General features: G+C 58.8%; 3 protein-coding genes across 6 annotated transcripts; 2 read left to right on the top strand and 1 right to left on the bottom strand.

Moving 5' to 3' along the window:
• The first annotated feature begins 112 nt into the window (after positions 1–112).
• ATG9A (autophagy related 9A) lies at positions 113–10,409 on the top strand. 2 transcript variants are annotated; one of them, XM_027734773.2, is made up of 14 exons: positions 113–276; positions 503–546; positions 1,860–1,924; positions 2,227–2,388; positions 2,492–2,633; positions 3,576–4,324; positions 4,649–4,802; positions 5,028–5,207; positions 6,072–6,317; positions 6,618–6,838; positions 7,252–7,369; positions 7,547–7,769; positions 7,899–8,041; positions 8,143–10,409. In XM_027734773.2, the coding sequence occupies exons 1-14, from the start codon at positions 174–176 to the stop codon at positions 8,146–8,148; spliced, it is 2,556 nt and encodes an 851-aa protein (XP_027590574.1). In that variant the 5' UTR covers positions 113–173; the 3' UTR covers positions 8,149–10,409. The 2 variants fall into 2 exon arrangements, with proteins under 2 accessions (XP_027590574.1, XP_027590575.1); XM_027734774.2 differs by having other exon boundaries at positions 114–295.
• Positions 10,410–10,990: 581 nt separating this feature from the next.
• ABCB6 (ATP binding cassette subfamily B member 6 (Langereis blood group)) lies at positions 10,991–17,764 on the top strand. Its single transcript, XM_027734776.2, has 20 exons — positions 10,991–11,036; positions 11,648–12,179; positions 12,725–12,862; positions 13,149–13,338; positions 13,530–13,622; positions 13,879–14,071; positions 14,157–14,278; positions 14,359–14,468; positions 14,556–14,621; positions 14,757–14,882; positions 14,971–15,047; positions 15,152–15,215; positions 15,312–15,397; positions 15,560–15,617; positions 15,791–15,895; positions 16,305–16,479; positions 16,784–16,896; positions 16,994–17,088; positions 17,284–17,352; positions 17,452–17,764. The coding sequence occupies exons 2-20, from the start codon at positions 11,664–11,666 to the stop codon at positions 17,555–17,557; spliced, it is 2,502 nt and encodes an 833-aa protein (XP_027590577.1). The 5' UTR covers positions 10,991–11,036; positions 11,648–11,663; the 3' UTR covers positions 17,558–17,764.
• Positions 17,765–18,057: 293 nt separating this feature from the next.
• ZFAND2B (zinc finger AN1-type containing 2B) lies at positions 18,058–24,204 on the bottom strand. Of its 3 annotated transcripts, none has more exons than XM_027734788.2 (9): positions 23,791–24,204; positions 23,021–23,115; positions 22,462–22,593; positions 21,658–21,809; positions 21,080–21,187; positions 20,847–20,916; positions 20,240–20,316; positions 19,596–19,677; positions 18,058–19,330 (listed from the first exon to the last, which is right to left on the bottom strand). In XM_027734788.2, exons 1-9 carry the CDS (start codon positions 23,843–23,845, stop codon positions 19,292–19,294), a joined length of 810 nt encoding a protein of 269 aa, XP_027590589.1. In that variant the 5' UTR covers positions 23,846–24,204; the 3' UTR covers positions 18,058–19,291. The 3 variants fall into 3 exon arrangements, with proteins under 3 accessions (XP_027590589.1, XP_027590590.1, XP_039237748.1); XM_027734789.2 differs by having other exon boundaries at positions 19,596–19,674; XM_039381814.1 differs by lacking the exon at positions 19,596–19,677.
• Between the last annotated feature and the right edge of the window lie 80 nt (positions 24,205–24,284).

The raw sequence follows: 24,284 nt of genomic DNA, 5'->3' as shown, positions 1-24,284 counted from the left end.
GCCCCTCCCGCCCATTGGCCACCGCGCCCGCCCCCCACCTGCCCATTGGCCGCCCGCGTCCCACCCCGCGGTCGCCATTGGGCGCCGCTGCCGCCAGTCGCGGGCGGGGCCGAGCGGGCCGCGCCGGGCCGGGCCGGGCCAGGCCGGGCCGGTGGCGGCGGGGGGGCCCCGCCATGGCCCACTTCGAGACGCAGTACCAGCGCCTGGAGAGCTCCTCCACCGAGTCCCCCCCCGGCGGCGGCGACCTGCTTGTCCACGTCCCCGAGGGTGCCAAGTGTGAGCGGCGGCAGGGGAGGTTGGGGCCTGGCGGCGGCGGGATGCGGGGAGAGGCCAGGGACGGAGGGGAGAGGCTAGACACCGAGAGAAGCCGGGAGTGGGGGCTGCGGGGCCGGTTTGGGACCTCGGGGGCCCGGGGCAGCGGGAGAGAAGTGTGTTGTGCCGATCACAACAGCAGGGGTGGGTGTGCTGAGGGCCCCTCACCCTGTGCTGCTTCTTCCTTCAGCTCCGTGGCATCACATCGAGAACCTGGACCTCTTCTTTTCTCGAATATCCTTTCGCAGGGCGGGGGTCAGGTGGGATGCAACTCCCGCCTATCGGGCTCTCAGTGCGGGGAAAACATGGGGTTTGGTGTAACTTGGAGCTTGGGCAGTGTCTGCCCCTTCCAGTAGGACACCACACGGCTCCAGAGGGGCTGGCAGAAGCCCCAAACCTTGGGATGCTGTCACCCGACACTGAGGGTCAGACAGCTGCTTCCAGGGATTCTTGGCAGAGTGATGACGGTACTAAGTTGTAGTTACAATTAATGCTTTATTTTCTTAACAGATTTTATTGCTAGCATAGCATTTATAATCAGAGTAGTGGAGGGTTTCTGTAAGCAGAATCAGTGTAGGACAATTTTTTAAGTAGCACAGCACAGAATTTTATAGCACTCTTAGCTTATGGTTTCTAATCACCTGGATTCTCTACAGATCAGGTCATATCTTAATACATGGTTTGCTATATCAGTATAACAGTCATAATGAGAATCAAAAATCCTATAAAAGAATACAAGTCACTCAGTTCTCAGAGGAAGCAGATGACAAGTGGAAGTGTCCCTGGCTACTGTGGGATCCTGGGTCTCACTGTCCAGCGGCAGTTCTGTTACAGGTTCCCACTTAGGACTTGGAACTCCTTGATTTTGTGGGCAATGCTCTGGGTGGGGTTACACTTCCGTGTTCTCTGACTGGGTCATCACCTCTGTCAGGTTGGCCAGGTGCCTGGGACCTTCAAGGACAGCATGGGAGAGAGTAATCAGCCTGGAGCCAAGGAATCTTGAGGGAGAGGAAAGAGAAATCTGTTTGATTTGTGTACTTGGTTCACAGGACCCTCAGGGCCTGATAACTGGGGAAAGGGTGACCCTCTCGGTCATGGAGAATGGCTGCTTGCCTTATAGAATGGTGTTAGTTATGCTGACCACATTGCCTGGGTCAGAAACAGGGGCACCAGTCATAGGTGCTAGGTGCCATTGAATGCATTTTTGCCTGCCTCTGTGTTGTCCTGCCTTGCCCTACCCATCCTTGTGCAACCTGAGGGCAGGCTGAGTTTCTTCTCTGTGCTGGGACAGACCCTGTTCTGGGTGTTGGGTGGGGGAAGAAAGGAGCATGGATAAAACCAAGTCCTCCAGTTGCGCTTTACCTGGGCAGAGTATGTTTTCCTGCAGTGGGGAACCAGCTTGCTGATGAGGAGGGTTGGGAAGGATTTTCTGCCGGTGGTGGAGGGAGACTTGACTGGGGAGCTGTGGAATACGGGTGGGACAGAAACTTCTCCATCCTTCATCAGAGAGGAGTGTCCAGGCTGTTCTCCTTGACTGTAGCTTTCACGTCTATAACCTGCATCAGAAGAATGGCTTCACTTGCATGCTCATTGGAGAGATCTTTGAGCTCATGTAAGTGCGGATTCCCCTCTGTTGTGGCTGTGACACCTGCTGGGGAACAGTCATAGGCATTTGCCAAGCTCATGCATCTGGGAGGGTGGAAGGGCTCCTTTCATAGTTGTCCTGTCTCCCCCTCATTAGGGTTTTCCATGCCCCAAACCTGCATTTCACTTTGAGGAACCATCGTCCATGAGCTTTCCTGCTCCAATGGCTGTGGGAATGCATCACCATGACGTGTGACCCTGGCTGCTTCATGTTTTGGGGAGGGGAGCAGAAGGGTGATTCCCTCACACCTGCTCCTTTTTTTTTCACAGGCAGTTCATTTTTGTGGTGGCATTCACCACCTTTCTTATCAGCTGTGTTGATTATGACATCCTCTTTGCCAACAAAGCATTAAATCACAGCCAGCATCCCAGCGAGCCCATTAAGGTGACTTTGCCAGATGCCTTCCTGCCTCCAAATGTCTGCAGTGCAAGGTGGGTGCAGTGGAGGGCATGTTAGCCACTGCTCTTGCTTTCTCAGGTAGTCAGGGCACCTGTCTGGGCCTGTCTCCCCCTACTTGCCTCTTCTTGCTTACAGAATCCAGGCAAACAGCTTCCTCATCTGCATCCTGGTGATAGCTGGGGTTTTCTGGATCCACCGACTTGTCAAATTTATCTACAACATTTGCTGCTACTGGGAGATTCACTCTTTCTACATCAATGCCCTGAAAATCCCTATGGTAAGTAGCCGAGCCAGGGGCTCTGTGTGAGGATGCTGAGGGTCATGGGAGGCATTTGCTGGGTGAAGCAACTTTCCTGCATGCCTCTCCGCTTCTCCTCAGACTTCTACAAAGCACTCTTCCCTCTGCTCCATAACCACATGGTCTCCCTTCAGCCTCTTCTCCAGCAGCCAGCTTATTCCATGTTAACCCCTCTCTGCCCAGCCTGCCTCTCTGCCTGCTGGCACGCATCTCTGCCATCTGCCACTCAATATGTGTATTCTTCAGTGATGGCCTTTTCTGTGCTGCCTTCCACGGAGAAGGCATAAGCAAGGATATCCTCATACCCCTCTGGATTGTGGACAACCTCATCTTCCTTGTTTACTTTTGGGGGAACCGAGGCGTGGAGCTACTTAGTTGTTGAAGGTCACACAGGAGATTGGCATGTCAAAGGTGGGGTTTGAGGCTTGCACATACATCCTAATCCAGAGTCCTTGCTCTGATGGACAACATGAAAAGGTGTGTGCGCATCCTGTGAAGGGAGAAAGTGTCTTGAGAGAGGTGGGGTGAGCCAAGAGGCCCGGTTTCTCACCACCTTTTCCATGGGCTCCCTCAGGGACACTGCTTAAGTCCCTTCCCCTGTTTGTGTCTCCCTGCTGACTCCAAATGGCAGCTCTGGGAGGACCCATGGGAGCCTGGAGCTATGTTTGGGCCTCCAAGGCAGCTGGTGTGTGAGTGGCTGGGAAACAGTCATCTGTGCTAATCTAGGGGTAAAGGGCACCAGGTATGGGGTTTGCCCGCTGCAGGCTGAAGCGGTGCCAGGAGGTGCCTTGTGTCCTGGTGTTGCATGGGTTTTGTCAGCACCCCAAGGCGTGCGCTGGGACCTGCTGCTTCAGTGGGCTCAGCCCAGCTTCTGACCCTGGATGCCTCCTGCCCCTAATCTTGCTGCTTGTCCCCTTCCAGTCCACCTTGCCCTACTACACCTGGCAGGAGGTGCAGGCCCGCATAGTGCAGATCCAGAAGGAGCACCAGATCTGCATCCACAAGAAGGAGCTGACAGAGCTGGACATCTATCACCGCATCCTCCGCTTCAAGAACTACATGGTGGCCATGGTGAACAAGTCACTGCTGCCCATCCGCTTCCGCCTACCACTGCTGGGAGACACAGTCTTCTACACACGTGGGCTCAAGTACAACTTTGAGCTCATCTTCTTCTGGGGTCCTGGCTCCCTCTTTGAGAACGAGTGGAGCCTGAAGGCTGAGTACAAGCGGGCCGGGAACCGCCTAGAGCTGGCTGAGAAGCTTAGCACTCGCATCCTCTGGATTGGCATTGCTAACTTCCTCCTCTGCCCCCTCATCCTCATCTGGCAGATCCTCTATGCTTTCTTCAGCTACACAGAGATCTTGAAGCGGGAGCCGGGCAGCCTGGGCGCCCGCTGCTGGTCTCTCTATGGCCGCTGTTACCTCCGTCACTTCAATGAGCTGGATCATGAACTGCACTCACGCCTCAGCAAGGGGTACAAGCCAGCTTCCAAGTACATGAACTGCTTTATCTCCCCGCTTCTCACCATCGTGGCCAAGAACGTGGCTTTCTTTGCTGGCTCCATCCTGGCCGTGCTCATCGCTCTCACCATCTATGATGAGGACGTGCTGGCAGTCGAGCATGTCCTGACCACGGTCACCCTGCTCGGGGTGGGCATCACGGTGTGCAGGTGAGGTTGGGTCTATGCTGCCCCTGTGCTCCTGGCAGCGCTGTGGGGAGCGGTGGGGCTGGTAATCCATGTAAACATGCTCTTTGCTTGCAAATGGGTGTGAATCTGCCTGAGTGAGGGGCACGGCTGGGGAGAGGCAGGACCAAGCAGAAGAAAGGGGGTAGCAGTGATCCTGGGTGCAGTAATTGCATGATATGAAGGGCTGGGCTGGCAGGAAGGTTACAGGTGGAGCTGTGATATGGGGCAGTCACCCTGCCCTCCTAGGATGATGCCTCCCAGGAACTGAGGTGTGATGCTGTGATGTTTCCCTGTCCTGTCCTGCAGGTCTTTCATTCCTGACCAGCACCTGGTGTTTTGCCCAGAGCAGCTGCTGCGAGTCATCCTGGCACACATCCACTACATGCCTGACCACTGGCAGGGCAACGCCCACCGCTACGAGACCAGGGATGAGTTTGCCCAGCTCTTCCAGTACAAAGCGGTGAGCTTGGCTTGTGTGGGGTAGGGCTGTGGACTCTGCCCCATCCCTGCAGGAGGAAGAAGCTGCTGGAGAGCTGAGCAGCTCCTGGGCTGCTAGAGGAGCAGGGCAGCGTTCTCAGAGACACCCTGCCCCAGGAGATGGAGGGCTGGAGCTGGGGGCTGGCTTTGGGATTGTGGTTTTTTTGACATCCTCAAGCTTGTGCTGAACCCATCTGTCTGTGCTCAGGTCTTCATCCTGGAGGAGCTCCTGAGTCCCATTATTACACCCCTGATCCTCATCATCTTCCTGCGGCCCAAGTCCTTGGACATTGTTGACTTCTTCCGCAACTTCACTGTGGAGGTGGTGGGTGTGGGTGACACCTGCTCCTTCGCCCAGATGGATGTGCGCCAGCATGGCCACCCGGCGGTAGGTGCCATGGGAGGCGGGAGAGCAACCTGGGCTGCCCACCAGCATGTCTGGTCCTTTAGACCTATGAGAGGCCCTAACTCAGCCCGCAGCCCAGCCACTCACCTACGGGTAGGGTGTCTGGGTTTGCCAACATAGATTGCCAGCCCCAGAAGGCTCTTGTGGCCCGGCTGTGATTATTGACCAGATACTTTCTGAACCAGGCTCTGTCATTTCTTTGACGCCGTTGCCTGTCTTCACAGTCGAGAGTCTTGTGTCCTCAGGAGAGAGGAATGGAGATATTTGGACATTTAGAAAGTGTGGTCACTAAGAACTGATGTAAAGAAGCTGGGTTGGTTGTGCTCAAGAGAGAGGCAGCCTTGAGGAAATGGGAAGCATTTTCCATTACGTAAAATCTAGTACGGAGGGAAAAGGGATCCATCTGTTTCCTGTGCCTGGGAATTTAGGTTACTTGTCTAGGGAAAGACTCCCTAGTGACAGAGTCATGAACTAGGAAGGGGGTGAATTCAGTGGTGGGAAGCTTTTAAGAACAGTCATTTGTTGGCTGCAATCACTCCTGCTGTGAGCTGTAGAGTGCAAGACAAGGCGTTCAGCTCCATATTTTGTGACTGTCCCCAGCTCCAGTTCCCTAGCAGTGATGCTCATTCTGGGAGGTGGAAGACTCCATGCTTGTTGCTTCTTCTCCAGGCTGTGAGGGCTGAATGAATGTGGGACTTATGGTGTATGTAGCACCTGCTACATAGGGAGCTGCAGCCCAGCTTGTGCTGGGTGTTACGTGCTTTGCCCAGTCTGATTGCAGGATTCCCAGGCCTGGCTGGGTTTCAAAGCAGACCCTGTCCCTCATTACTTTTCTGTTGTCTGCAGTGGATGTCGGCAGGAAAGACGGAGGCCTCCATTTACCAGCAGGCCGAGGATGGCAAGACGGAGTTGTCCCTCATGCACTTTGCCATCACCAACCCCAAGTGGCAGCCGCCTCGTGAGAGCACAGCTTTCATTGGCTTCCTGAAGGAACGGGTGCACCGAGATAGCAGCGTGGCGCTGGCTCAGCAGGCTGTGCTCCCTGAAAATGCCCTCTTCAGCTCCATCCAGTCCCTGCAGTCGGAATCAGAGGTGCCTGGGCTCAGGGAATGCAGGGTGTTCTTGGGGTGCTTGCTCGATGCTGGCAAACTGATCCTCAGACCCTCTAGGCAATTTTGCCCTTGCCTGGGATGTATGTGGGGATGCAAATGTGATAGATTAGCACTAGCTGGGACACTTAAGGGTTTCAGGAGAAGACAGAAGGCTGTCCTGGAGCCCTGTGAGGTGGGAGAGGGGCTGGAATAGCTGAGTTGTCGCAGCTGTGTGCTGCTGGTGGGGATCAGTTCTCCAGCTCTGCACAGGACAGTGACTCTCTCTCCTTCAACTCTGCAGCCTCACAGCCTGATTGCCAATGTGATAGCAGGCTCCTCAGCACTGGGCTTCCACATGAGCCGGGACGGACAGGCATCCCGCCATCTCTCTGAAGTGGCCTCGGCCCTGCGTTCCTTCTCCCCACTCCAGTCTACCCAGCAGCCTCCCAGCAGCTTTCAGGCGGCAGGAAGGGATGGAGAGGGAGCCCAGCCTCGTGGTACCAGTGCCATGACAGCCTCTGGGTAAGCTGCCAGCTGGAGAGGGGCAGACCTTGCACATTCCTTTACCCCATGCCCAACTGCCATCTTGTTGTCTTAGGTGCATGGTGGCATTTTTCTCTGCAGCCCGGGACAGCAAGGGACATACTCACAAGTACAGTTAGACTGAGGTGCTTAGGCTGGCCCCAAAGGACAGGGTAGAGGTCCTGTTGTTCTGTAGGTATCACAGTGGTGAGAGACCCCCATAGGGAAGAGGCAGTGCCATAACAGGGCTGGTCACCTTGTGCATTTGGGGAGGTGCTGCGGAAGGAACTGGGTAGGAACTGTTCTTACCCAATTCAGGAGCAGATCTCTATGAGCCTGACATTAGAGTGTAGAGGGGCTGGGCAGTGTGGGGCTACCTGAGCACCAAACACCACTTGTGTGTCTCATGGCAGTGCCGATGCGAGGACCATGAGCTCGGGGAGCAGCGCCTGGGAGGGTCAGCTGCAGAGCATGATCCTGTCGGAGTATGCCTCCACTGAGATGAGTCTCCATGCACTCTACATGCACGAGGTGAGCAACCCAGAGCCGGGCTGGACAGAGGGGTGTGGAGCAAAGCAGGCTGCCTTGCTCCTGGGCTGCCCTGTCTGTTGTGACCAGGAGACCGAGTGTGTGCAGTGCTGCAGAGAGGGTGTGTTTGGGCGTATGGGCTCTCCCACGCAGCTGAGTCACTCGTGCTTTGTCATGCAGTTGCACAAGCAGCATGCCCAGCTGGAGCCTGAGCGGCACACTTGGCACCGACGAGAGAGCGACGAGAGCGGGGAGAGCGCCCACGAAGAGCTGGACACTCAGCGGAGTGGCCCCGTCCCCATTCCTCGCTCTGCCAGCTACCCTTTCTCCTCGCCGCGGCAGCCCACCGAGGAGACAGCCACGCTGCAGACTGGCTTCCAGCGGCGATACGGGGGCATCACAGGTATGGGAGCCAGGGCAGAGGTCTGAGCCCAATAACCCATGCCCTTATGGACTGGCACAAGCAATTTGCCTGCTGCTGAGCACTGGCAGTCCCCCAGGTAGCTAATCTTCCTTCTTGCCTCTCCTGCAGACCCAGGCACAGTGCACAGAGCTCCATCACACTTCTCCCGTCTCCCTCTGGGAGGCTGGGCCGAGGACGGGCAGTCAGCGAGGCACCCAGAGCCTGTGCCAGAGGAGAGCTCAGAGGATGAGCTTCCGCCACAGATCCACAAGGTAGGGGCTGTGGCTCAGAGGGCCACAGGGTACTCTGCATGTCAGGTTGGGGTGCTGGCAGCTGGTCCCAGTAGGTGTCACCTTCCCTCTCTGTCTTGCAGGTATAGCCTTGTAGACTGGGGAATCTCATGGGGCTTGCAGACTGGGAGCCACCTGGGCAGCAGGATGTGGCATCGGCCTGATTCTTCTCCTGTCCTGAGTGGACATTTTGTTGCCATCAATTGCCGAAGAGACAAAACTGCCAGGCCGGCGGCTTTGCTGTGGCACCTTGTGTCCAGCCATGTGTCAAGTCAACACCACTGACTTGTGGGGTGAATGCGTGTGTGAGTACATACATGTGTCTGTGTTCACATCTGTGTCGTCCGTGTCGGAGGATCTCTGCAGAGGCTGTGGAAGCTGACGTGACAGGACTAGCATCGAGGAGCTGTGGACTGTCTTGGAGGTGGCAGCAGCAGCTGCTCTTTGAAGGGATGTGAGATGGCACCAGCTCTATCCAGATGTCCTTCCGGAGCTGGGACCTGCCTCCAAAATGAGGGCAGGAGTTGTTGAGGGTGGTCTAGCTCAGTTTGTAGCACCACACTGCCCTGCCTGCAACCCTGAGGAGGTGCCCAGGACCACGCTTGTCCTTCCAGAGGGGACCAGTGTTGTGCCTCTCAGCCCTGAGCAGGACAGCAGTGGGGCAGTAACCCACCCCTCTGTCTCAGCACCCTGCAGAGGGATGGGCCCTGGTAGCTGCTGCTGTGAGTACGGGTGGGATATAGAGCTGGTGGGAACAGCTCTGGCTCAATCCCAGGATACTGCAGCTCTTCCCTGACTCTCACAACAGCTGGTCCATTCCCTGTATGCAAGAAAGGGTCAGTGAGATGAAAGTCCTGGGTCCCTGATGTCCCTCCCATCTGGCAACCTCCGTGCCATGCCTCTGGGCTGGGGCAGCAGCATCTTCCCCCTGTGCAGCACCCATGGGATGCAGGCTGCTAGTGGGCCCTCCTGCAGTGCCAAAGAGACCCCAGTGTGGAGCAGCTGGGCTCTCCGGGTAGTGCTCACAGCCCCTTCAGAGCCCATCCTGAAAGTCTTGTGCTCTGTGTGTTGGTTCCTTCTCTCCAGGCACAAAAAAGGCCTTTTTCCCCATGCCCAGGTGCTGTTGCATTGGGTCTGTTTTGATGCTCTTCCTGTGGAAGTGGGCCTTTCCTCTTCCCCAGGCAAAGGTTTTGGTGCATCTCGCCCAGAGGCTCACAGCTCCTCCTTTCCTCCTGAAACCTTCCTTTTGCTTGCAACATGGTTTCAGCTGCTGTGGAGACCATGTACCAAGCAGCTGTGTCATGCCTGGATAGGAGTCCTGAAGGAGCTCAGCCTGGGGATCATGGTGGGGAATCAGGATCCCAGCTGTGCCGTGTAGCCTCAGACAAGACCTTCCCACCATCCTTCTGGTTTCCCTCTCTTCTCTTTGCAGCTTCTGAGGATTTGCATCCCAGCTAACTCCTGCCAGGATTTGCTTTCCATTCTTCTTGCCTCTGGCAGGGGCTGCTTGCTTTTGCCATGCCCTCTGCAAGCACTGCACACTGCACTCTGCTGTCCCTGGAGTCCAGGGCCACCCCTCTTCCCCTGCCAGGGTTATTGCCCTCTGCCCTTTGAGCATGGGACAGAACGTGCTGCCAAGCCACCTACTCCCAGGGGTACTACACCTGTGTAGCCCAGGCATGAGCAGGGCTGAGGGGCTTGTGCAGGGTCAGGCTCTTTGAGGTAGCAGGCTCCCTGCTGCCATGGAAAGGGCTGGGCTGGGGCTACAGTTGCTCTGGGGTCTGTATGAGATCAAACAGAGCATGCTAAAGCGTAGCTTGGGTGGAGTTCAGCTCTTCAGTGCTGGGGTCAGGGCTCCGTGGACCTAGATGTTGCTGGGGTCTTTCCATGGAGGAGTGGCTGCAACAGCCCCACAGCAGCTTTGGCTTGGGACTGTCATGGCTTGGTGAAAGGAAACTGAAAGCAAATCCCCAGGAACCCAAGCTTTCCAGTGGCTTCCCTGGTTGCCCAGGCTGCTGCCCTGCTCAAGGTGAGCCTCTCTGGGGCTGTGGGACACTGTGTTTGGGCTTCCCAGTACTGTTGCTGCTGGTCTGTAAGCTGAGTGGCTACAGGCAGTGCCCAAGGGGACAGCCTAGGCCTTTCCCTGGGCTGTCAGAAGGGAAAGGCCGGGCAGAGCAGGCCTGAGACTTTGCCGCATGTTGTGCTTGTGTCAGTGTCCCATGTGCATGGCGAGCCACTCTTCCTCATCTCCTCTGGGGCGTGCGGGGATCCCTGAGGAGCGCCGTACCGCACCCTCACGCCCTCGCTGTACAGCTGTATAGCCGTCTAATAAAGATGGGGTGTATCATCCCTTCCCGCGTCCGAGTCTCCCTTCGCTCTACGGCACTGTGCAGCCCACCTGGGCCCAGCCACGGTACGGGCCACCGAGGAAACCGCTGAGCAGAATGCCTGCCATGGCAGATGGGAGCTGCGAGGAGCCCGGAGGAGGCTCCGGTGGCCAGGAGCACGGTCCCGGCCGCGGGGGGAGGCAAGGGCTATATTTATCCCCGGGAGGGCAGTGCCTCGTCCTGCCTGACCTCTGCGGCGGGAGGGCCCCGCTGGGGCTCCGGAGGCTATCGCGGCACTGCAGGGCCGGGCTGGCGGCGGCGATAAGCGGGAACGGGGCGTCTCACCTCGGCTGCGGGGACCGCCCCCGGCCCAGTAGGGCGTCCCCCTGCACTGGCACCTCCCCATGCCCGGCGCTGCGGGGGCAGGTCCATACTGCCGGGGCTGGGCAACGGAGCCCGGGGAAGGGACACACGCTGGGGTTGCAGTGCCGGCGCCGGGAAGGGAGGGCCGGCGGGCAGGATCCTGGCGGGGCGGGCGCGGCGCAGTGCAGGGAGCGGCGCGGGGCGGTGCGGGGCAGAGAGGCGCCGGGGCCCGGCTGGCAGCGGCGGCGCGGGGCCTGGAGCGGGCCGAGGCCGCGGGCGCGGGGCAGGTGAGCGGGGTCGGATGGAGCAGGCGTGGCGGCTGCACGGCTGAGCGGCCCCGACACTGCCGGGGCATTGGGCCGGCCCGGCCCCGCCCCTGCCTTGCTCTGCGCGAACGTTTCCCCGGTGTGTCCCCGGCTTTGCCCTTGCCTCTCCTCTGCTCGGCCTCGCGGTTCCCCGAGCATCCTCCGCCTGCCCGCCTCCCCTCCTCGCCCCGCACTGCTGCTGCATCACCCCCGTTGTTCCCTCCCACTCAAGACTGGTCCCAGCACCCCTCTGCCTTCCTATTCCTTCGTCTCCCGTTGTCCCCCTGTCCGAGTGCTTCCCCAGGGGCCCGGGTGGCTCTGAGGGACCCAGTCCAGTGTTGCCCCCCCGTCCAGGGCACACAGCGGGTCCTAGTGTGGTGCTCGGGGCCATCCTTATGCAAAGCTAGCCCTGCTTGCACACACAGCTCTGTGTGTTGCATGCAGCACATCCTGTGTGCCCATGTGCAGCAGTGCTTGCCCCTGCCCCATGAGGGCCCCTGCTGCTTGGCCATGCCATCCCACCGTGGGTCCCTTTGTGTAGCCGTACTACAGCCCATCCTGAAACGTGTCCTCAGATCCTCTTCTCTCTACAGCTGGTGACCTGCCAGGATGGCCATGCTGGGGGGCTACTGTGAGGGCAACAGCTCCATTGCCCAGGCCTGGGTCCAGCAGGGCTTCCAGCCCTGCTTCTTCTTCACACTGGTGCCGGCCGTGCTGCTGAGCGTCTGCCTGTTGCTGGGCGCTCTGCAGTATGCCTGCTATGCCCGCTTCGGCCGTGCCATGGAGCCCAAGTACATTCTCCACTCCCGCCTCTACCGTGGCCAGGTCCTGCTGTCCCTGCTCCTGGCCCTGCAGCCCTTCGGTGGGCTGCTGTGGCAAGGAGTGGGGCTGGGACGACTCTACGGGTACATGTTGCTGCACGCCTGCCTCTGGGCCCTCAGCTGGGGCTGCGCCATCGCCCTCCTGCAGCTGGAACGTACGCGGGTGCTGGCGCACGACCGGACACGGGGCCATGGCACTGTCCTCCTCCTCTTCTGGGCGCTGGCCTTTGCTGCCGAGAACCTGACCCTGGTGTGCTGGAGGAGCCCGCTGTGGTGGTGGGCACTGGAGGACACCAACCAGAAGGTGAGCTGGTGGGCTCTGGGCAGGGATGGAACATTTTCTGGGGCAGGGGGGTGACCTGCACCATCACAGTGCAGGAATGGGATGTGCATGCCATGATCTGCCATGCCCAGGGTGTTTACGCTCCTGGGTTGCACCCACACATCTTCCATGTGCCTTGGCCCCAAGCTTATCTATCACACATCTCTCCATTCCACCATTCAGCTCATCTCCTGCTTCTGCCTGGCCCAGACCCAAGTGCAGAGGTGGGGGTATCTGCCTGCTTCCCACATTCCTTTTACCCTCTGCTCCCCCCAGGGCTGGTGCACCCAGAGCCAGAGGGCACAGAACGAGATGTGGCAGGGAGGAAGAAAGGGGTCTGGGTGCCGCCTGAGGTGCTGTGCTCAAGCAGGGGCTCCCATTGAGCTGTGTGGGGTGTCCCCTCTCTCCTGGCTGCACTGCATCCCATCTCCATGCCCCAATCATTGTCTCTCTCAGCTTGTACCCATTCCATGCCCAGGGTTGTGCTGAGGGCTGGTTGTGACACTGACCCTGCACTCTCCATCCAGGTGCAGTTTGGCTTCTGGCTACTGCGTTACATCTGCACATTCGTGCTCTTCATCCTGGGTATGAAAGCCCCAGGGCTGCCCCGCCAGCCATACATGCTGCTGATCAATGAGGAGGAACGGGATGTGGAGAACAGCCAGGTGAGTCCCGGGGCTGGAGCAGTTTTAGGACATCCTCCAGGGAGGAGCTGGGGATAAAATGGAAATACAGCTGTCCTGGAATCAGCATCTTCAGGAGACGTGGGAGGGGTGAGGTTTGGGGCTGCCCAAGCTCCCTGCCCACTGTCAGCAGGATGGGGCCCTGCTGTGAGGATGGAGTGGGCACTCTGGGAGGACAGGGATGGTTTCCTTGGTGAAGTGTTCCCCAGGGCCATTGCTACCTGGGTTGGGGTGCCAAGGCAGTGACCCCTGCTCTGCTCTCCCACAGCTGCTCCTGACCAATGCCAGCAGGACCACCTCCACCTGGAAGGATTTCCGGAGGAAGCTGCGGCTACTGGTGCCATACATGTGGCCCAGAGGCAACCACCTGCTGCAGGGGCTGGTGTTGTTCTGCATGGCGCTCATGGGACTGGAGCGGGCGATCAATGTCTTCGTCCCCATCTACTACAAGAACATTGGTGAGGCACCTGGAGCTCAGCATGTGAGGCTGCTCATGGCCTCACCGAGTGCTGGGTGGTGTGCTGCAGGGGGCTGGTAGGAGCAGAATCTAGGGTGTCAGGGACCAGCACTAAGTGCTGAGGCTTGTTCCCATGGGCACCCAATAATGCTTCCTGCCCCTCCATCCTCACCCTTGCCTCCCTCTCCTCAGTGAATGAGCTGACGGTGGGCGCTCCCTGGCACACCCTGGCCTGGACTGTCTGCAGCTACGTGGGGCTGAAATTCCTGCAGGGTGGAGGTGCTGGTAAGGACCACTGGGAAGGACAGGGCACTGGGGAGAGACAGGGTGGGGAACGTCTTGCCAGGGCTGGAGTGGCCAGGGATGCCCTTATCCCCCATAACTGCTGTTCTCTCTTGGAAGCAGCAACCAGCGCTGATCCTGGGCTGGGGACAGCAGGTGGACCTCATCCCAAATCCCCCTTTCCCAGCTGGGCTTTCTGAATCTTGCTTCATGCTCCAGGGGGGCTGGTCTCGCTTGACCTTTTCATGTTGCCCTGCAGGCTCCACTGGCTTTGTGAGCAACCTGCGCACCTTCCTGTGGGTGTGGGTGCAGCAGTTCACCAACCGGCAGGTGCAGGTGCAGCTCTTTGCCCACCTGCATGGGCTGTCCCTGCGCTGGCACCTGGGGCGTCGCACTGGCGAGGTCCTGCGCAGCGTGGACCGGGGCACCAGCAGCATCGACAGCTTGCTCAGGTCAGAGCGTGCCTGTGGCAGGTGGGAGGTGGCCAAGCAGCCCCACTGGGCCAGGCTGATGCACCATCCCCCTTCCCTCCCTCAGCTACATCGTGTTCAGCATTGTCCCCACCATTGCGGACATTGTCATCGGCATAGTTTACTTCACCTCGGTCTTCAGCGCCTGGTTTGGCCTCATCATCTTCGTGTGCATGAGCCTGTATCTGAGTGAGTGGGGGGTCAGGATGCAGGGCTTCCAGGCTGTGGGGTGACAGGAACTTGCCAATGCAGCTCCCTCCTGCCCACAGCTCTGACCATCTTCATCACTGAGTGGAGGACCAAGTACCGGCGGGAGATGAACACGTGGGACAATGATGCCAAGTCCCGGGCTGTGGACTCGCTCCTCAATTTTGAGACGGTACTGTAGGCATTGGAGGAGTCACTGAGCACTGCTTGGTGCTGCAGGGGACCATTTGGGTGCTGACCCCTGGTCTGTGTCCTGCAGGTGAAGTACTACAATGCAGAGAGCTATGAGGTGAACCGCTTTAATGATGCCATCGTCAAGTACCAGGTATGGGGTGCTCAGCACCAGTGGGGGAGTTGAAGGGGAAGGAGCTGAGCCTCACAGTCACCTGCAGGGAAGATGAAGCTCACCATGGGTCTGCTTTGGACACAGCAGCATCCCACAGGACTTTGCCTCTTCCAGGTGTCGGAGTGGAAGGTCAGTGCCTCGCTGGGCCTCCTCAACCAGACCCAGAACACAGTCATTGGTCTGGGGCTGCTGGCAGGGTCCCTGCTCTGTGCCTACTTTGTTACCGAAAACAAGCTGCAGGTAAGGCTTGTGCCAGCCTGGGCAGCCTCCTGCTGAGTTGGGGCTCTGGGTCTGGTGGTGATGGACCCCTATACCGTGTCCTTTCCAGGTGGGGGACTTTGTCCTCTTTGGCACCTACATCATCCAGCTCTACACACCACTCAACTGGTTTGGGACTTACTACAGGTAACACAGAGCTGTGGAGGTGCCTGGGGTCCTCCTTTCCATGGGTGACTGGTTCTAGATGTGCTCCTCCAAACCCTTCTCTCTGGTCTTTGCCCCCCTTCCAGGGTGATCCAGAAGTCCTTTGTGGACATGGAAAACATGTTTGAGCTCTTCTGCGAGGAGCAGGAGGTAGGTGCTGCCTTTCCTGGACCCCATTCCCTGGATTGCCCCGTGGTCCTGCCCTGGGGACAGGCTAGCTCTGAGGCCACATCTCTCCTCTGGCAGGTGAAGGATGTGGTGAATGCTGATGACCTGCACTTGGAGGCCGGGCAGATCGAGTTTGAGAATGTGCACTTCAGCTATATGGATGGGTATGGGGTGGTGGGTGCAGGGTGGAACAATGAGCTATGGGGCCTGACATATGGGGATATGGGGTGGTGGGTGCAGGGTGGAAAAATGAGCTATGGGACCTGACATATGGGGATATGGGGACGTGGAGTGGTCCTGAGCCCCTCTCAATCTCCCTCTCCCAGGAGAGAAATCCTGCATGACATCTCCTTCTCTGTGATGCCTGGGCAGACTCTGGCTCTGGTAAGAGTAGGAGCTTGGGTGTGGGTTCACTGCGGGAGGGTGGGATGGAGGAAGAGGGGCTGGAAAATACGAGGGTGGGAAGGACAGACCCTCAACAGGGCCAACTCTTCCCTGCCCAGCTTTACTGGCAGGGAGACTCTGGCATCTCCAAGTCCCTTTACCTTTGCCTGCAGGTGGGACCTTCGGGCTCAGGGAAGAGCACCATCATCCGCCTGCTCTTCCGCTTCTACGACGTGCAAGGTGGCTGCATCCGCATCGATGGGCAGGACATATCCCAGGTAAGGCTGGGAGGCCTGCAGGGACCCGGAGGGGGGACACACCAGCTCCTCTGGACCGCACAGCGCTGCTTGGTGCAGGCACTAGCACCCTCCAGGGGCAGGGATGAGTGCACACGGCCCCTTTGCAGGCTGATGGCTATGCCAGGAGTGGGATCAATGGCATGACTGCGGGACCCCTGGGCTGAAATGCTGGAGACTGGCCAGGGCTCCCTGGGAAGGGCCAGGCCACTGTCAGGGTGCTCCACCACAGGGTGGAGATTCAGCTGAGCCGGTGGTGCACAGGATCCTACAGCACACACCCTGCAAAGAGTGGGGGTCATAGCAGAGGGGTAGGATTGGGTTTTTTGGCGGGGGGGTGTCTTTGCAAGAGTTTTGCATCTGCCTGAGCCCTCTCCCCCTGCCTCCCCAGGTGAAGCAGGCATCGCTCCGTGCTCACATTGGGGTGGTGCCCCAGGACACAGTGCTCTTCAATGACACCATCGCCAACAACATCCGCTATGGACGGATCCTGGCCACTGACCAGGAGGTGCAGGAGGCAGCCCGGGCTGCTGATATCCACGACCGCATCCTTTCCTTTCCTGATGGTGAGACACTTGCAGTCCCCTCCTGATCTTCCCCTGCGATCCCAGGGTTCCTCATGACCTTCTAGCTGCACTCACAGGTGTCCTTAGGTGACATGGCCCATGGTGACACTTGCATGACCCTGTGCCTTGCTTTGCCTTGCCCTGCCTTCTCTCCAGGGCTAGATCAGCTCCTGGTTAGGGATGGGCAGAGGCTGTGCCAGGTGATTGTGTGGTCCCAGCAGGACCTCCCTGGGCAACAGAGCCTGGTCCCCATCCCCATCTCGGAGGGCACCAGCACAGTATGTTCCCGCCCTTGTGCCTGTAGGATACAACACGCAAGTCGGGGAGCGGGGGCTGAAGCTGAGTGGGGGTGAGAAGCAGCGTGTTGCCATCGCACGCACCATCCTGAAGGGCCCCCGCATCATCCTGCTGGATGAGGTAATGGCAAGGGCCTCCTCCCGCTCTGCAGCAGCCCCACCCTCAGCGGCTGCCTGCACTGCCTCCATCCTTTCCCTACACCTTGCCTCTCCCACAGGCCACATCCGCACTCGACACAGAGACTGAGAGACACATCCAGGCCTCACTGGCCAAGGTCTGCACCCACCGCACCACCATCGTTGTTGCACATAGGTAGGGATGAGAAGAAAGGGCTGATCCAGGGGGTGCTGAGCATTCTGAGCTGTCCAGCCCCTCCCAGAGGGGCACACAGACCTGTCCCCTGCTCAGGGGGTGACAGTTCCTGGGATTGCATCTCCTTACACTATCCAAACCCCACTCACACACCTCTCCCCTCAGAGTCAGGATAACACCTGCCTTTCCCTGCAGGCTCTCCACCGTGGTGGGTGCAGACCAGATCCTGGTGCTCAAGGACGGGCGCATTGTGGAGCGAGGGAGGTGAGCATGGAGAGGGGCTGGGTACTGTCTGCCCACGGGGATCCACTCCCTGGTTCTGAGGCCAGCTCAGGACCCTGAACCCCTCTGCTCTCCCCACAGGCATGAGGAACTGCTGCAGAAGGGTGGCGTGTATGCTGGCATGTGGCTACAGCAGCAGGCTGGGGATGAGGAAGAGAACAAGGAACATCACACTGAGAAGCCCTAGGGCAGCAAGAAGGGATCGCGAGCGTGACTGGCGTCTCTGCTGTGACACTGACTCGGGGCCAGGCCCCCACACTGACAGGGAGCCCTTTGCTGGCTGTGGGCTGGAGCCTGGTCCGTCCTGGAGCTGCAGGGGCTTGGTTGGACACTCCACTATATTTCTACCTGTTTGTTTTGCTGTTGTGTAATTTCTTAAACCAGGTCCTTCTCAGCTCCTTGCTTGTGTATTCTGAGCAGGGTACATGCCTCAGGGCAGGGGCAGGCAGGATTAGTGCCTGTGCCCTTGGGTCAACCAGCAGCTCTCTGCCACAGGTTGAGCTCCACGGGCTTAGGCAGGCAAGGGGCCCCACACACAGGGCTGAGCTTGGCAGGGGACTGCACCCCAACAGGAAAGGAAGAAGCAGGGCAGTTGGTGCCCCCACACCGCCATGTGCCCCCCCTTGCACTCCCATCTGCAGAGATGTGCCCCTCTGGGCCAGATACCAAGTGACCACTCCCCCTAAGTGCCTCTGCATCTTGTGCTATGCTTTTATTTTCTCCCAGGCAGCACTTTGACAAGTCTCAATGTTCCCTCAGCCCAGCCAGATCCCCCCTCCCTCAGCTGGACGCAGCTCAGAGCAGGACAGCCCAGTCCTGTGCAGAACCAGGCATAGCCCCTGCAGGCCAGAATGGTTCCAGCAGCAGGAGGAAAAGCAGAACCACCCTGCACAGCAGCAGACCCCCTGCCAGAGGCCAATGGGACAAATCCCCCCAACCCACCCATCAGCTCCAGCCTTCAAACACCAGCAAGGAAGAGCTGGCTCGAGGCTCAGGGCTCCGTTTCTAAGAAGGGGTTCTGTGCCGCTGCTACCCCAAAGGGGATTCCCTGCAGCATGGCTGGAAAGAGGGAGGCGTTCTTGCCCCAGCAGCATTAAAAAGGGGCCCTGGGGTAGGTTAGGGCAGCAGACAGCAGCCAGCAGCAGGAAGGCAGCTGCAGCCCTCCCATGCGAGCCATGCTGGCACAGTCAAGTCACCGCCAAGGTTCCGTTTCAGTTAATGGCCCTTGTTATATTAAACCAGAAAGGAAACAGCTCCATTCAGTCTCAGAGAGGTCCTGTGCCCCAGCCAAGCAGGGTAAGGCCCAACGTGCTCTTGTGCATGCAAACAGCAGGGAGGCACCGAGGGTGTGGGGAGCAGGGAAGGGGCTGTCTTCACACTGCCGGGAGGCTGCACATTCAGCTATGCTGTGTCTAGGCAAAAGACCATCCCAGCCATGGTTGTTCTTTGCTGAAGGGCTGGCAGGGCCCTCCCCAGAGCATGAAATCCAGCCCCCTCCTACTGCAGTGCGCAGCTGCGTCCCAGCAGCTGTATGTCCAAGCATGCGGAGATGTCCCCATGTGGCTCTGCCCTCATGCCACAGTCCCACCAGTGTTGTGACATGGCTGTGGCAGCCGTGGGTAAGTGCAGGCCCTGGGCTGCTGCCTGCTTTGGTCAGTGTGTGCTCAGCCTCGTCCTGCACCGTCTTCATCTCCCCAGGAGCATCAGTGATTTGCTGCACTAATTTTATACAGGTGCTGGGCCGAGGTTCCAGTGTGTGTTCGGTGACTTACAGCTCCCAGAGAGACAAGATGTCCCTGGTGAAGGGCTCTTGTCACCAGTGCCCAGGCCAGAACCCCACAGCATCCATGTGGGAGGCTAGAGCCACTCCTTGGGTCACAAGCAGGATCTCATGTCTGCTGGCACACCCTGCCTCTGCTGCCTATGACATGCTGCAGTTCGATGGCTTTGAACTGTGTGTCTGAAATGGGAAGAAGCACAGAGTGAGCAAGAGAAGACAGGCTTTCTCCTCTGTCCTACAATGGGGCACATCCAGTGCTCAAGTCCCCAGGGCTGTGTGCTCAGCAGTGATGCTGCCACTGCCCCAGGCCAGGCTGCCCTTCTGGTGAAGAAAGCCAGTCTAGACAGAGTTCAGAGGAAGCAGAACACAGGGAAGCTCCCTCCATGACATAGCTAGGCAGGATCAACTCCACGACAGTGCAGAGCCTATAGCCAGCTTCACTCACCTGCCGCTGTGACTGCTGGTACTCAGCTTCACTCGCTGACAGTGCCTGGGCCAGTGCCAGATCCTCCTCCTCCTGCGTGCTGCTGGGACAACACTGCATTATGTGCCTCAGCCTCCCCCAGGCTCATGGGACCAATGCTCAGAGCCCTTTGGAGTGGCAGCATCTCACTGCAACTCTCCAGTACAGCTAAGGGTGGGGAGCAACTGAGGATCACCCTAAAGGAGCCAGGGGCTGGGGAAGGAGCAGAGGATCCAGCTAGGGCTGGCAGCCACCATTCTGGGCCAAGGAGAGCCATGTTAATTCCAGTCTGTAAGACAGTGCTTTTAGCACCACTGGGCGCTGTGCCTGAGGACGTGAGCTCCTGGATGTCCTCTGTGAGCAACCCTACTCTGCTTCTGTCATGCTCACCCTATTCTCTGTGTCAGTCACCATCCCCTCCCAGCTCCCCCAAGGGCTGAGGGCTTGCTTGCTGAACAGAGCTCCCTGATGGCTCGAGACTATTCCTTTTTTCCCCTGTCAGCCACAGAGAGGCATCATATGGAGACACGTGCTGAGAGAAATATCCCAGAGTCACATGATGCTTCCCCAGGCACCTCTCACACACAGGCTGGGCGCATGACACACCACGTGTTTTGGGGTTGTACCTGGGTGGCTGCACTGAGCTGTCTGCTGACTCTGCCAGGGACATCTCCAGAGCTCGCTGCAGTGCCTCTTCCTCGCTCTGAAACAAAACACCTTGTCACCAGCTTAGTCAGGGTGGGGGGCAGGAGGCAGCCCTAAGGGACATGTGGCAGGTACAGTCTTGACTTGCCAAGGATAGGTGAATCTCCTCTCTCCAGGAGGCCAGACACAGTCAAGGTGAAGGTCTGGGGCTCAGGACAGACCTGCAGTGCTCTCCCCCTGTCCAAGGGAACACACCTCTGTCTGCTAATACAGGAGTATGCCAAGAATACCAGTGGGAAGCAGCTTCCAGTCTCCTCCTCCACCCTTGGCTTGCAGAACAGAAAGACAACACCTGGGGAAAACGGCTGGTGCGCTTTATCTCTTTGGAGAAAACTGAGCACCAAGTGCAGCATAGCTGCAAGCTCTGATTTCCCACAGAGCATCCAGGATCCCTGTTTGCCAGGGAAGGCCCAGCTAGGACCACATAGTCTCCTACAGAATGTGGGTTAGAAAGCAGTTGTTGCAGTCACTTCCCAGGTCACAGGAACCACTCAAACCCACCCCAAATGCCCAGGCCAAGCCACTCACCAGCCCGTTCAGCAGCATGGCAGCTGGAGGGGAGGTGCTACGACTCTGCAACACAGCTGCTCTGCCTCCTCTGCAAACAGGAAAGAAGCTGGGTTATTGTCAAGGCAGGGAGGCCTGGTACAAATACTGAGTTCTGCTGATACACAAGAAGCTGTCACTCCAGCGTTCCATGGGAAGCCAAGCAGAGCCTGGTCATCCCCACCTCAGAATTACAAGTTGGGCCATCACCTTACCTGGCAGAGGCTGGAGAAGAGGAGCTGTCTGCTGGCCGGGCAGCTCCACTGCTCGATGCGGTGACTATTTTGGAGGAGGATGCCTGGGCTCTCATAACTGCAGCGTGCCTAGGACAGACAGGATGCCTGTGAGCAACTGTTTTACCATCACAAGCTGTTACTGGGCACTGAACACCTGGGGAAATGAAGCTGGATAAGCAAGAGGCCTCCTTGGATCCCCACCCCCCTTCCTCCCAAGAGTACCCATGTTGTGGCTCAGTTATTCCCAAGAGTTTAAAGTGCTGTTTCTCTACCTGCAACTGTGTACCAGGATAGGCAGAAACCATCAGCTCCAGAATAATGAGATGGGCAAAGAAGCAAGTGCAAAGCAGTCAGTGGGCAGTATCAGCAGCTTTTGCTACAGGGGACTGCACATATCTCTGCTTGGTGCTGCTGGAGGACACCCCGACACACCACGCAGGGAGTGTGAGAATGCAGCAGTCCCAGACAACAGGCCAGGTGGAGCGGAGTTCTTTCTTATCACCCATCTGGCAAGCACAGCCCCATCTGTGCCAGCCTGTCTGTCCCCAGGCCCTCACCCTGCTTTGGAGAGGGGACGCCCTGCCCCACTGCAGTCATGGTCCAGGGGGTGCCGGTGCTTGAGGCAGTAATTCTTGTGGCACTGGTCACAGATCACCTTCATCATCTCCTTCTGCTTGCAGCCAGGCTTCAAACACTTGTTGGTGAAGATCTGAAAAATGACACAGCAGTGGTGAAAAGGAGCACGGCGCTGCAGGTCTAGGGTTGTCCCCTCCCTCCATGCCAGGCCCTGGGCATTGACCAGCTTTTCCCATCAGTGTGTTATCTGCAGGGCTCTAGAGTTTGTCTCTGAATACCAGCTTTCTTTAGATAGTTTATTAGTAATTCACTGGTGCTTTGGTCTCCATAGATGAGGATTTCCACAACCACAGAATGCAGAGCAAGAGAAAGCACGCCTCGCCCAGGGACTCCTGCCTTCCATGCCAGTGCAGTGGGGACAGTCCAGAGAGCCCTTAGCCGTTGTTGGGCTGGATTCCTGCAGGGCCAGCTCCCTGCAGCAATTTCATCTCCTGGCAAGATGAGGCAGCTAATTGCTGACTGCATTTTCTTAATGGCAGCATGCAGTTTCCCATCCTCACATCCCAGGTGGCTGCCCAGCCCCGCTCCGTCCCAGGCCTCAGACTGCATTCACAAAGCCCCATGGATGCTCACACCTCCAGCTCACCAACCGTCCTTGCCTTCAGCTTGTGCCAACATGGAAAGCACTGGGCAGGGGCAAATCTGTGTTGTTTTCATCCCACTCCCAGGCTTTGTCAGGGACCCAGCAGAGCTCAGCAGCCACGCAGAGAGCATCAGGTTCATACCTTGCGCTTGCGCTGTGCGGGATCGGATTTGCAGTCACGGTCAATGTGCTCACCCACCACAACATCAGGCATCTCCCCCCGCCTCACAGGAACTGGGGTGTTGCAGAGCGGACACACTGGGACCTGCACATCCTGCAGAGATAACAAAAAGGGGCTGGGAGCAGGTAGCTGGGCAACCTTGAGTGCCGTGCAGCCATCTCCCTCCCTTTCTGGACCTGCCTATCACAGCTTCTACAGCATCAGCTGCAGTTTGAGATTCTGCTCACGACCCTCCAACCAGCTTGCACAGCTGGTGCACAGGCATGGATACACATTCCGGGAAGGGAAGACAGTACGGCTGGGAGATGCCCAAACCATTTCACCCAGTGGCAGAGGGAGGGCTGGATGTTTGTGGCATTGAGATGCACATCCTGCTTTCAGGGGCACCTTCAGACTCAGCACACATCCCAAGGGGGATTGCCCAAGTGATCAAAGAAATCACAGATTATTCTGACCCCTGGCTGGAAAAACTCAGCAGCTCCATGCAGGAGGGTGCATGAGGTCTCCTCTCTGCACTTACCTTCTTGTAGGCAGAGGTGCAGTCATGCTGGGCATAAGCAATGTGGTCGGTGCAGAAGATCTGCTCGCAGGCATCGCACTTCAGGGGGAGGAAGTCTGGGAGCGGGGAGATGCCGCAGGCAGAGAGCACAGAGGTCAGCACTGCCCACCTGCAGCCCGGGGGCCTCCCCCACTTCCCGAGGGCACAACCCTGACCCGCGGCAAAGCCAGGGCCGTACTTCTCATCCCCCAGCACGGAAGCAAAAGACCTGCAGCTCCATAGCCACGCCTTAGAATTACCCAGGGCTCCTCCTTAAAACGTGCCCTCCCCGGGATCAGGAGTAGCACCCGGAATCACACCGAGCTCCCCATGGGCTGCTGGCCTCAAGCCGGCGGCGACCGATGCCGCCACAGCCACCAGGGGATTCGCCCATCGGGCTAATCGGAAGACGAACAGGCCCCAGCGGCCCCTCGGCACCGCCGTCTCCGGCGTCCCCAGCCTGCGGCACCGAGGGCCCTTCCCTGCTGTCCCGGCCCAGAGCCGCTGCCCGCCGGGGCAGAGCCGTGTCCCCGGGCTACCGGCACCGGCAGGCAGCCCCGCCCTGGCAGCGGGAAGGACCAGTGACCCCTCCGCCAAGGGCAAGCCGGGCGGCACGGCTCGCCCTTCACCCCCCGCTGCACCGCCCCGCCGCCTCCCCGCAGGCCGGACTGCCCGGTCCGCACCACCCAGGCCCGAGCCCGGACCCGCGGCCGTGTCGCCCGGGCGGGAGCCCCGGCACCCCTGGTGCTCACCCAGGCGCTGGCACGCGGGCCAGGAGCAGTGCGCGCCCAGGTCCGGGAACTCCATGGCGGCCCCGCCGCCACCAGCACCGGCGGCCCCGCCGCGCCCGCTTCCGGCGGGGCGTTACGGGCGGGCCCGAGCGCTGCCCCGCCCCGGCGGCATCGCCCCGCCCCGCAGCATCCCCTTCCTCCGGAAGCACCGCCGGGAGCCGGCGGCAGAACCACCTCCAGAGATCTGCTGCAGCGCTCGGGGCAAGGCGGAGCCCAGAAGGGCGAGCAAGACGTGTCTCTGCCCACATGGGACAGCTTGAACTCGGGGGAATTCCCTCTACCCTCCCCCTGCCCCAAGGGGACACAAACCATGGATATTCTGCTGTGTAACACAGCTTCTGGCTCTCTTCCAGCCACCTCGGAGTCCCCAGGTGCCACGCTACGATGCCCAGCTAAGCACAGAAGGGGTGCTTGTGGGGTCAGGGGTGCAGAAGGCATGAGATGCCACAACAGCA

This window comes from Pipra filicauda, unplaced genomic scaffold, assembly GCF_003945595.2.
Source record: "Pipra filicauda isolate LSUMZ 115617 unplaced genomic scaffold, ASM394559v2 scaffold241_size1546129_pilon, whole genome shotgun sequence".
Lineage (NCBI taxonomy): Eukaryota > Metazoa > Chordata > Aves > Passeriformes > Pipridae > Pipra > Pipra filicauda.
The sequence above is the reverse complement of the archived record's forward strand: the minus strand, read 5'-3'. Positions and strand labels throughout refer to the sequence as shown.

Coding starts and splice junctions, on each gene's coding strand:
- ATG9A (XM_027734773.2), top strand. CDS start 174: ATGGCCCACTTCGAGACGCAGTACCAGCGCCTGGAGAGCTCCTCCACC. Junction 547..1,859: donor TGGACCTCTTCTTTTCTCGA/ATATCCTTTCGC, acceptor TGTAGCTTTCAC/GTCTATAACCTGCATCAGAA. Junction 2,634..3,575: donor ATGCCCTGAAAATCCCTATG/GTAAGTAGCCGA, acceptor GTCCCCTTCCAG/TCCACCTTGCCCTACTACAC.
- ABCB6 (XM_027734776.2), top strand. CDS start 11,664: ATGGCCATGCTGGGGGGCTACTGTGAGGGCAACAGCTCCATTGCCCAG. Junction 14,622..14,756: donor ATGCCATCGTCAAGTACCAG/GTATGGGGTGCT, acceptor TGCCTCTTCCAG/GTGTCGGAGTGGAAGGTCAG. Junction 15,618..15,790: donor CTGGGCAGACTCTGGCTCTG/GTAAGAGTAGGA, acceptor CTTTGCCTGCAG/GTGGGACCTTCGGGCTCAGG.
- ZFAND2B (XM_027734788.2), bottom strand. CDS start 23,845: ATGGAGTTCCCGGACCTGGGCGCGCACTGCTCCTGGCCCGCGTGCCAG. Junction 21,810..22,461: donor CCGCACAGCGCAAGCGCAAG/GTATGAACCTGA, acceptor GTCATTTTTCAG/ATCTTCACCAACAAGTGTTT. Junction 19,678..20,239: donor AGCTCAGTGCAGCCACCCAG/GTACAACCCCAA, acceptor GTGTTGTCCCAG/CAGCACGCAGGAGGAGGAGG.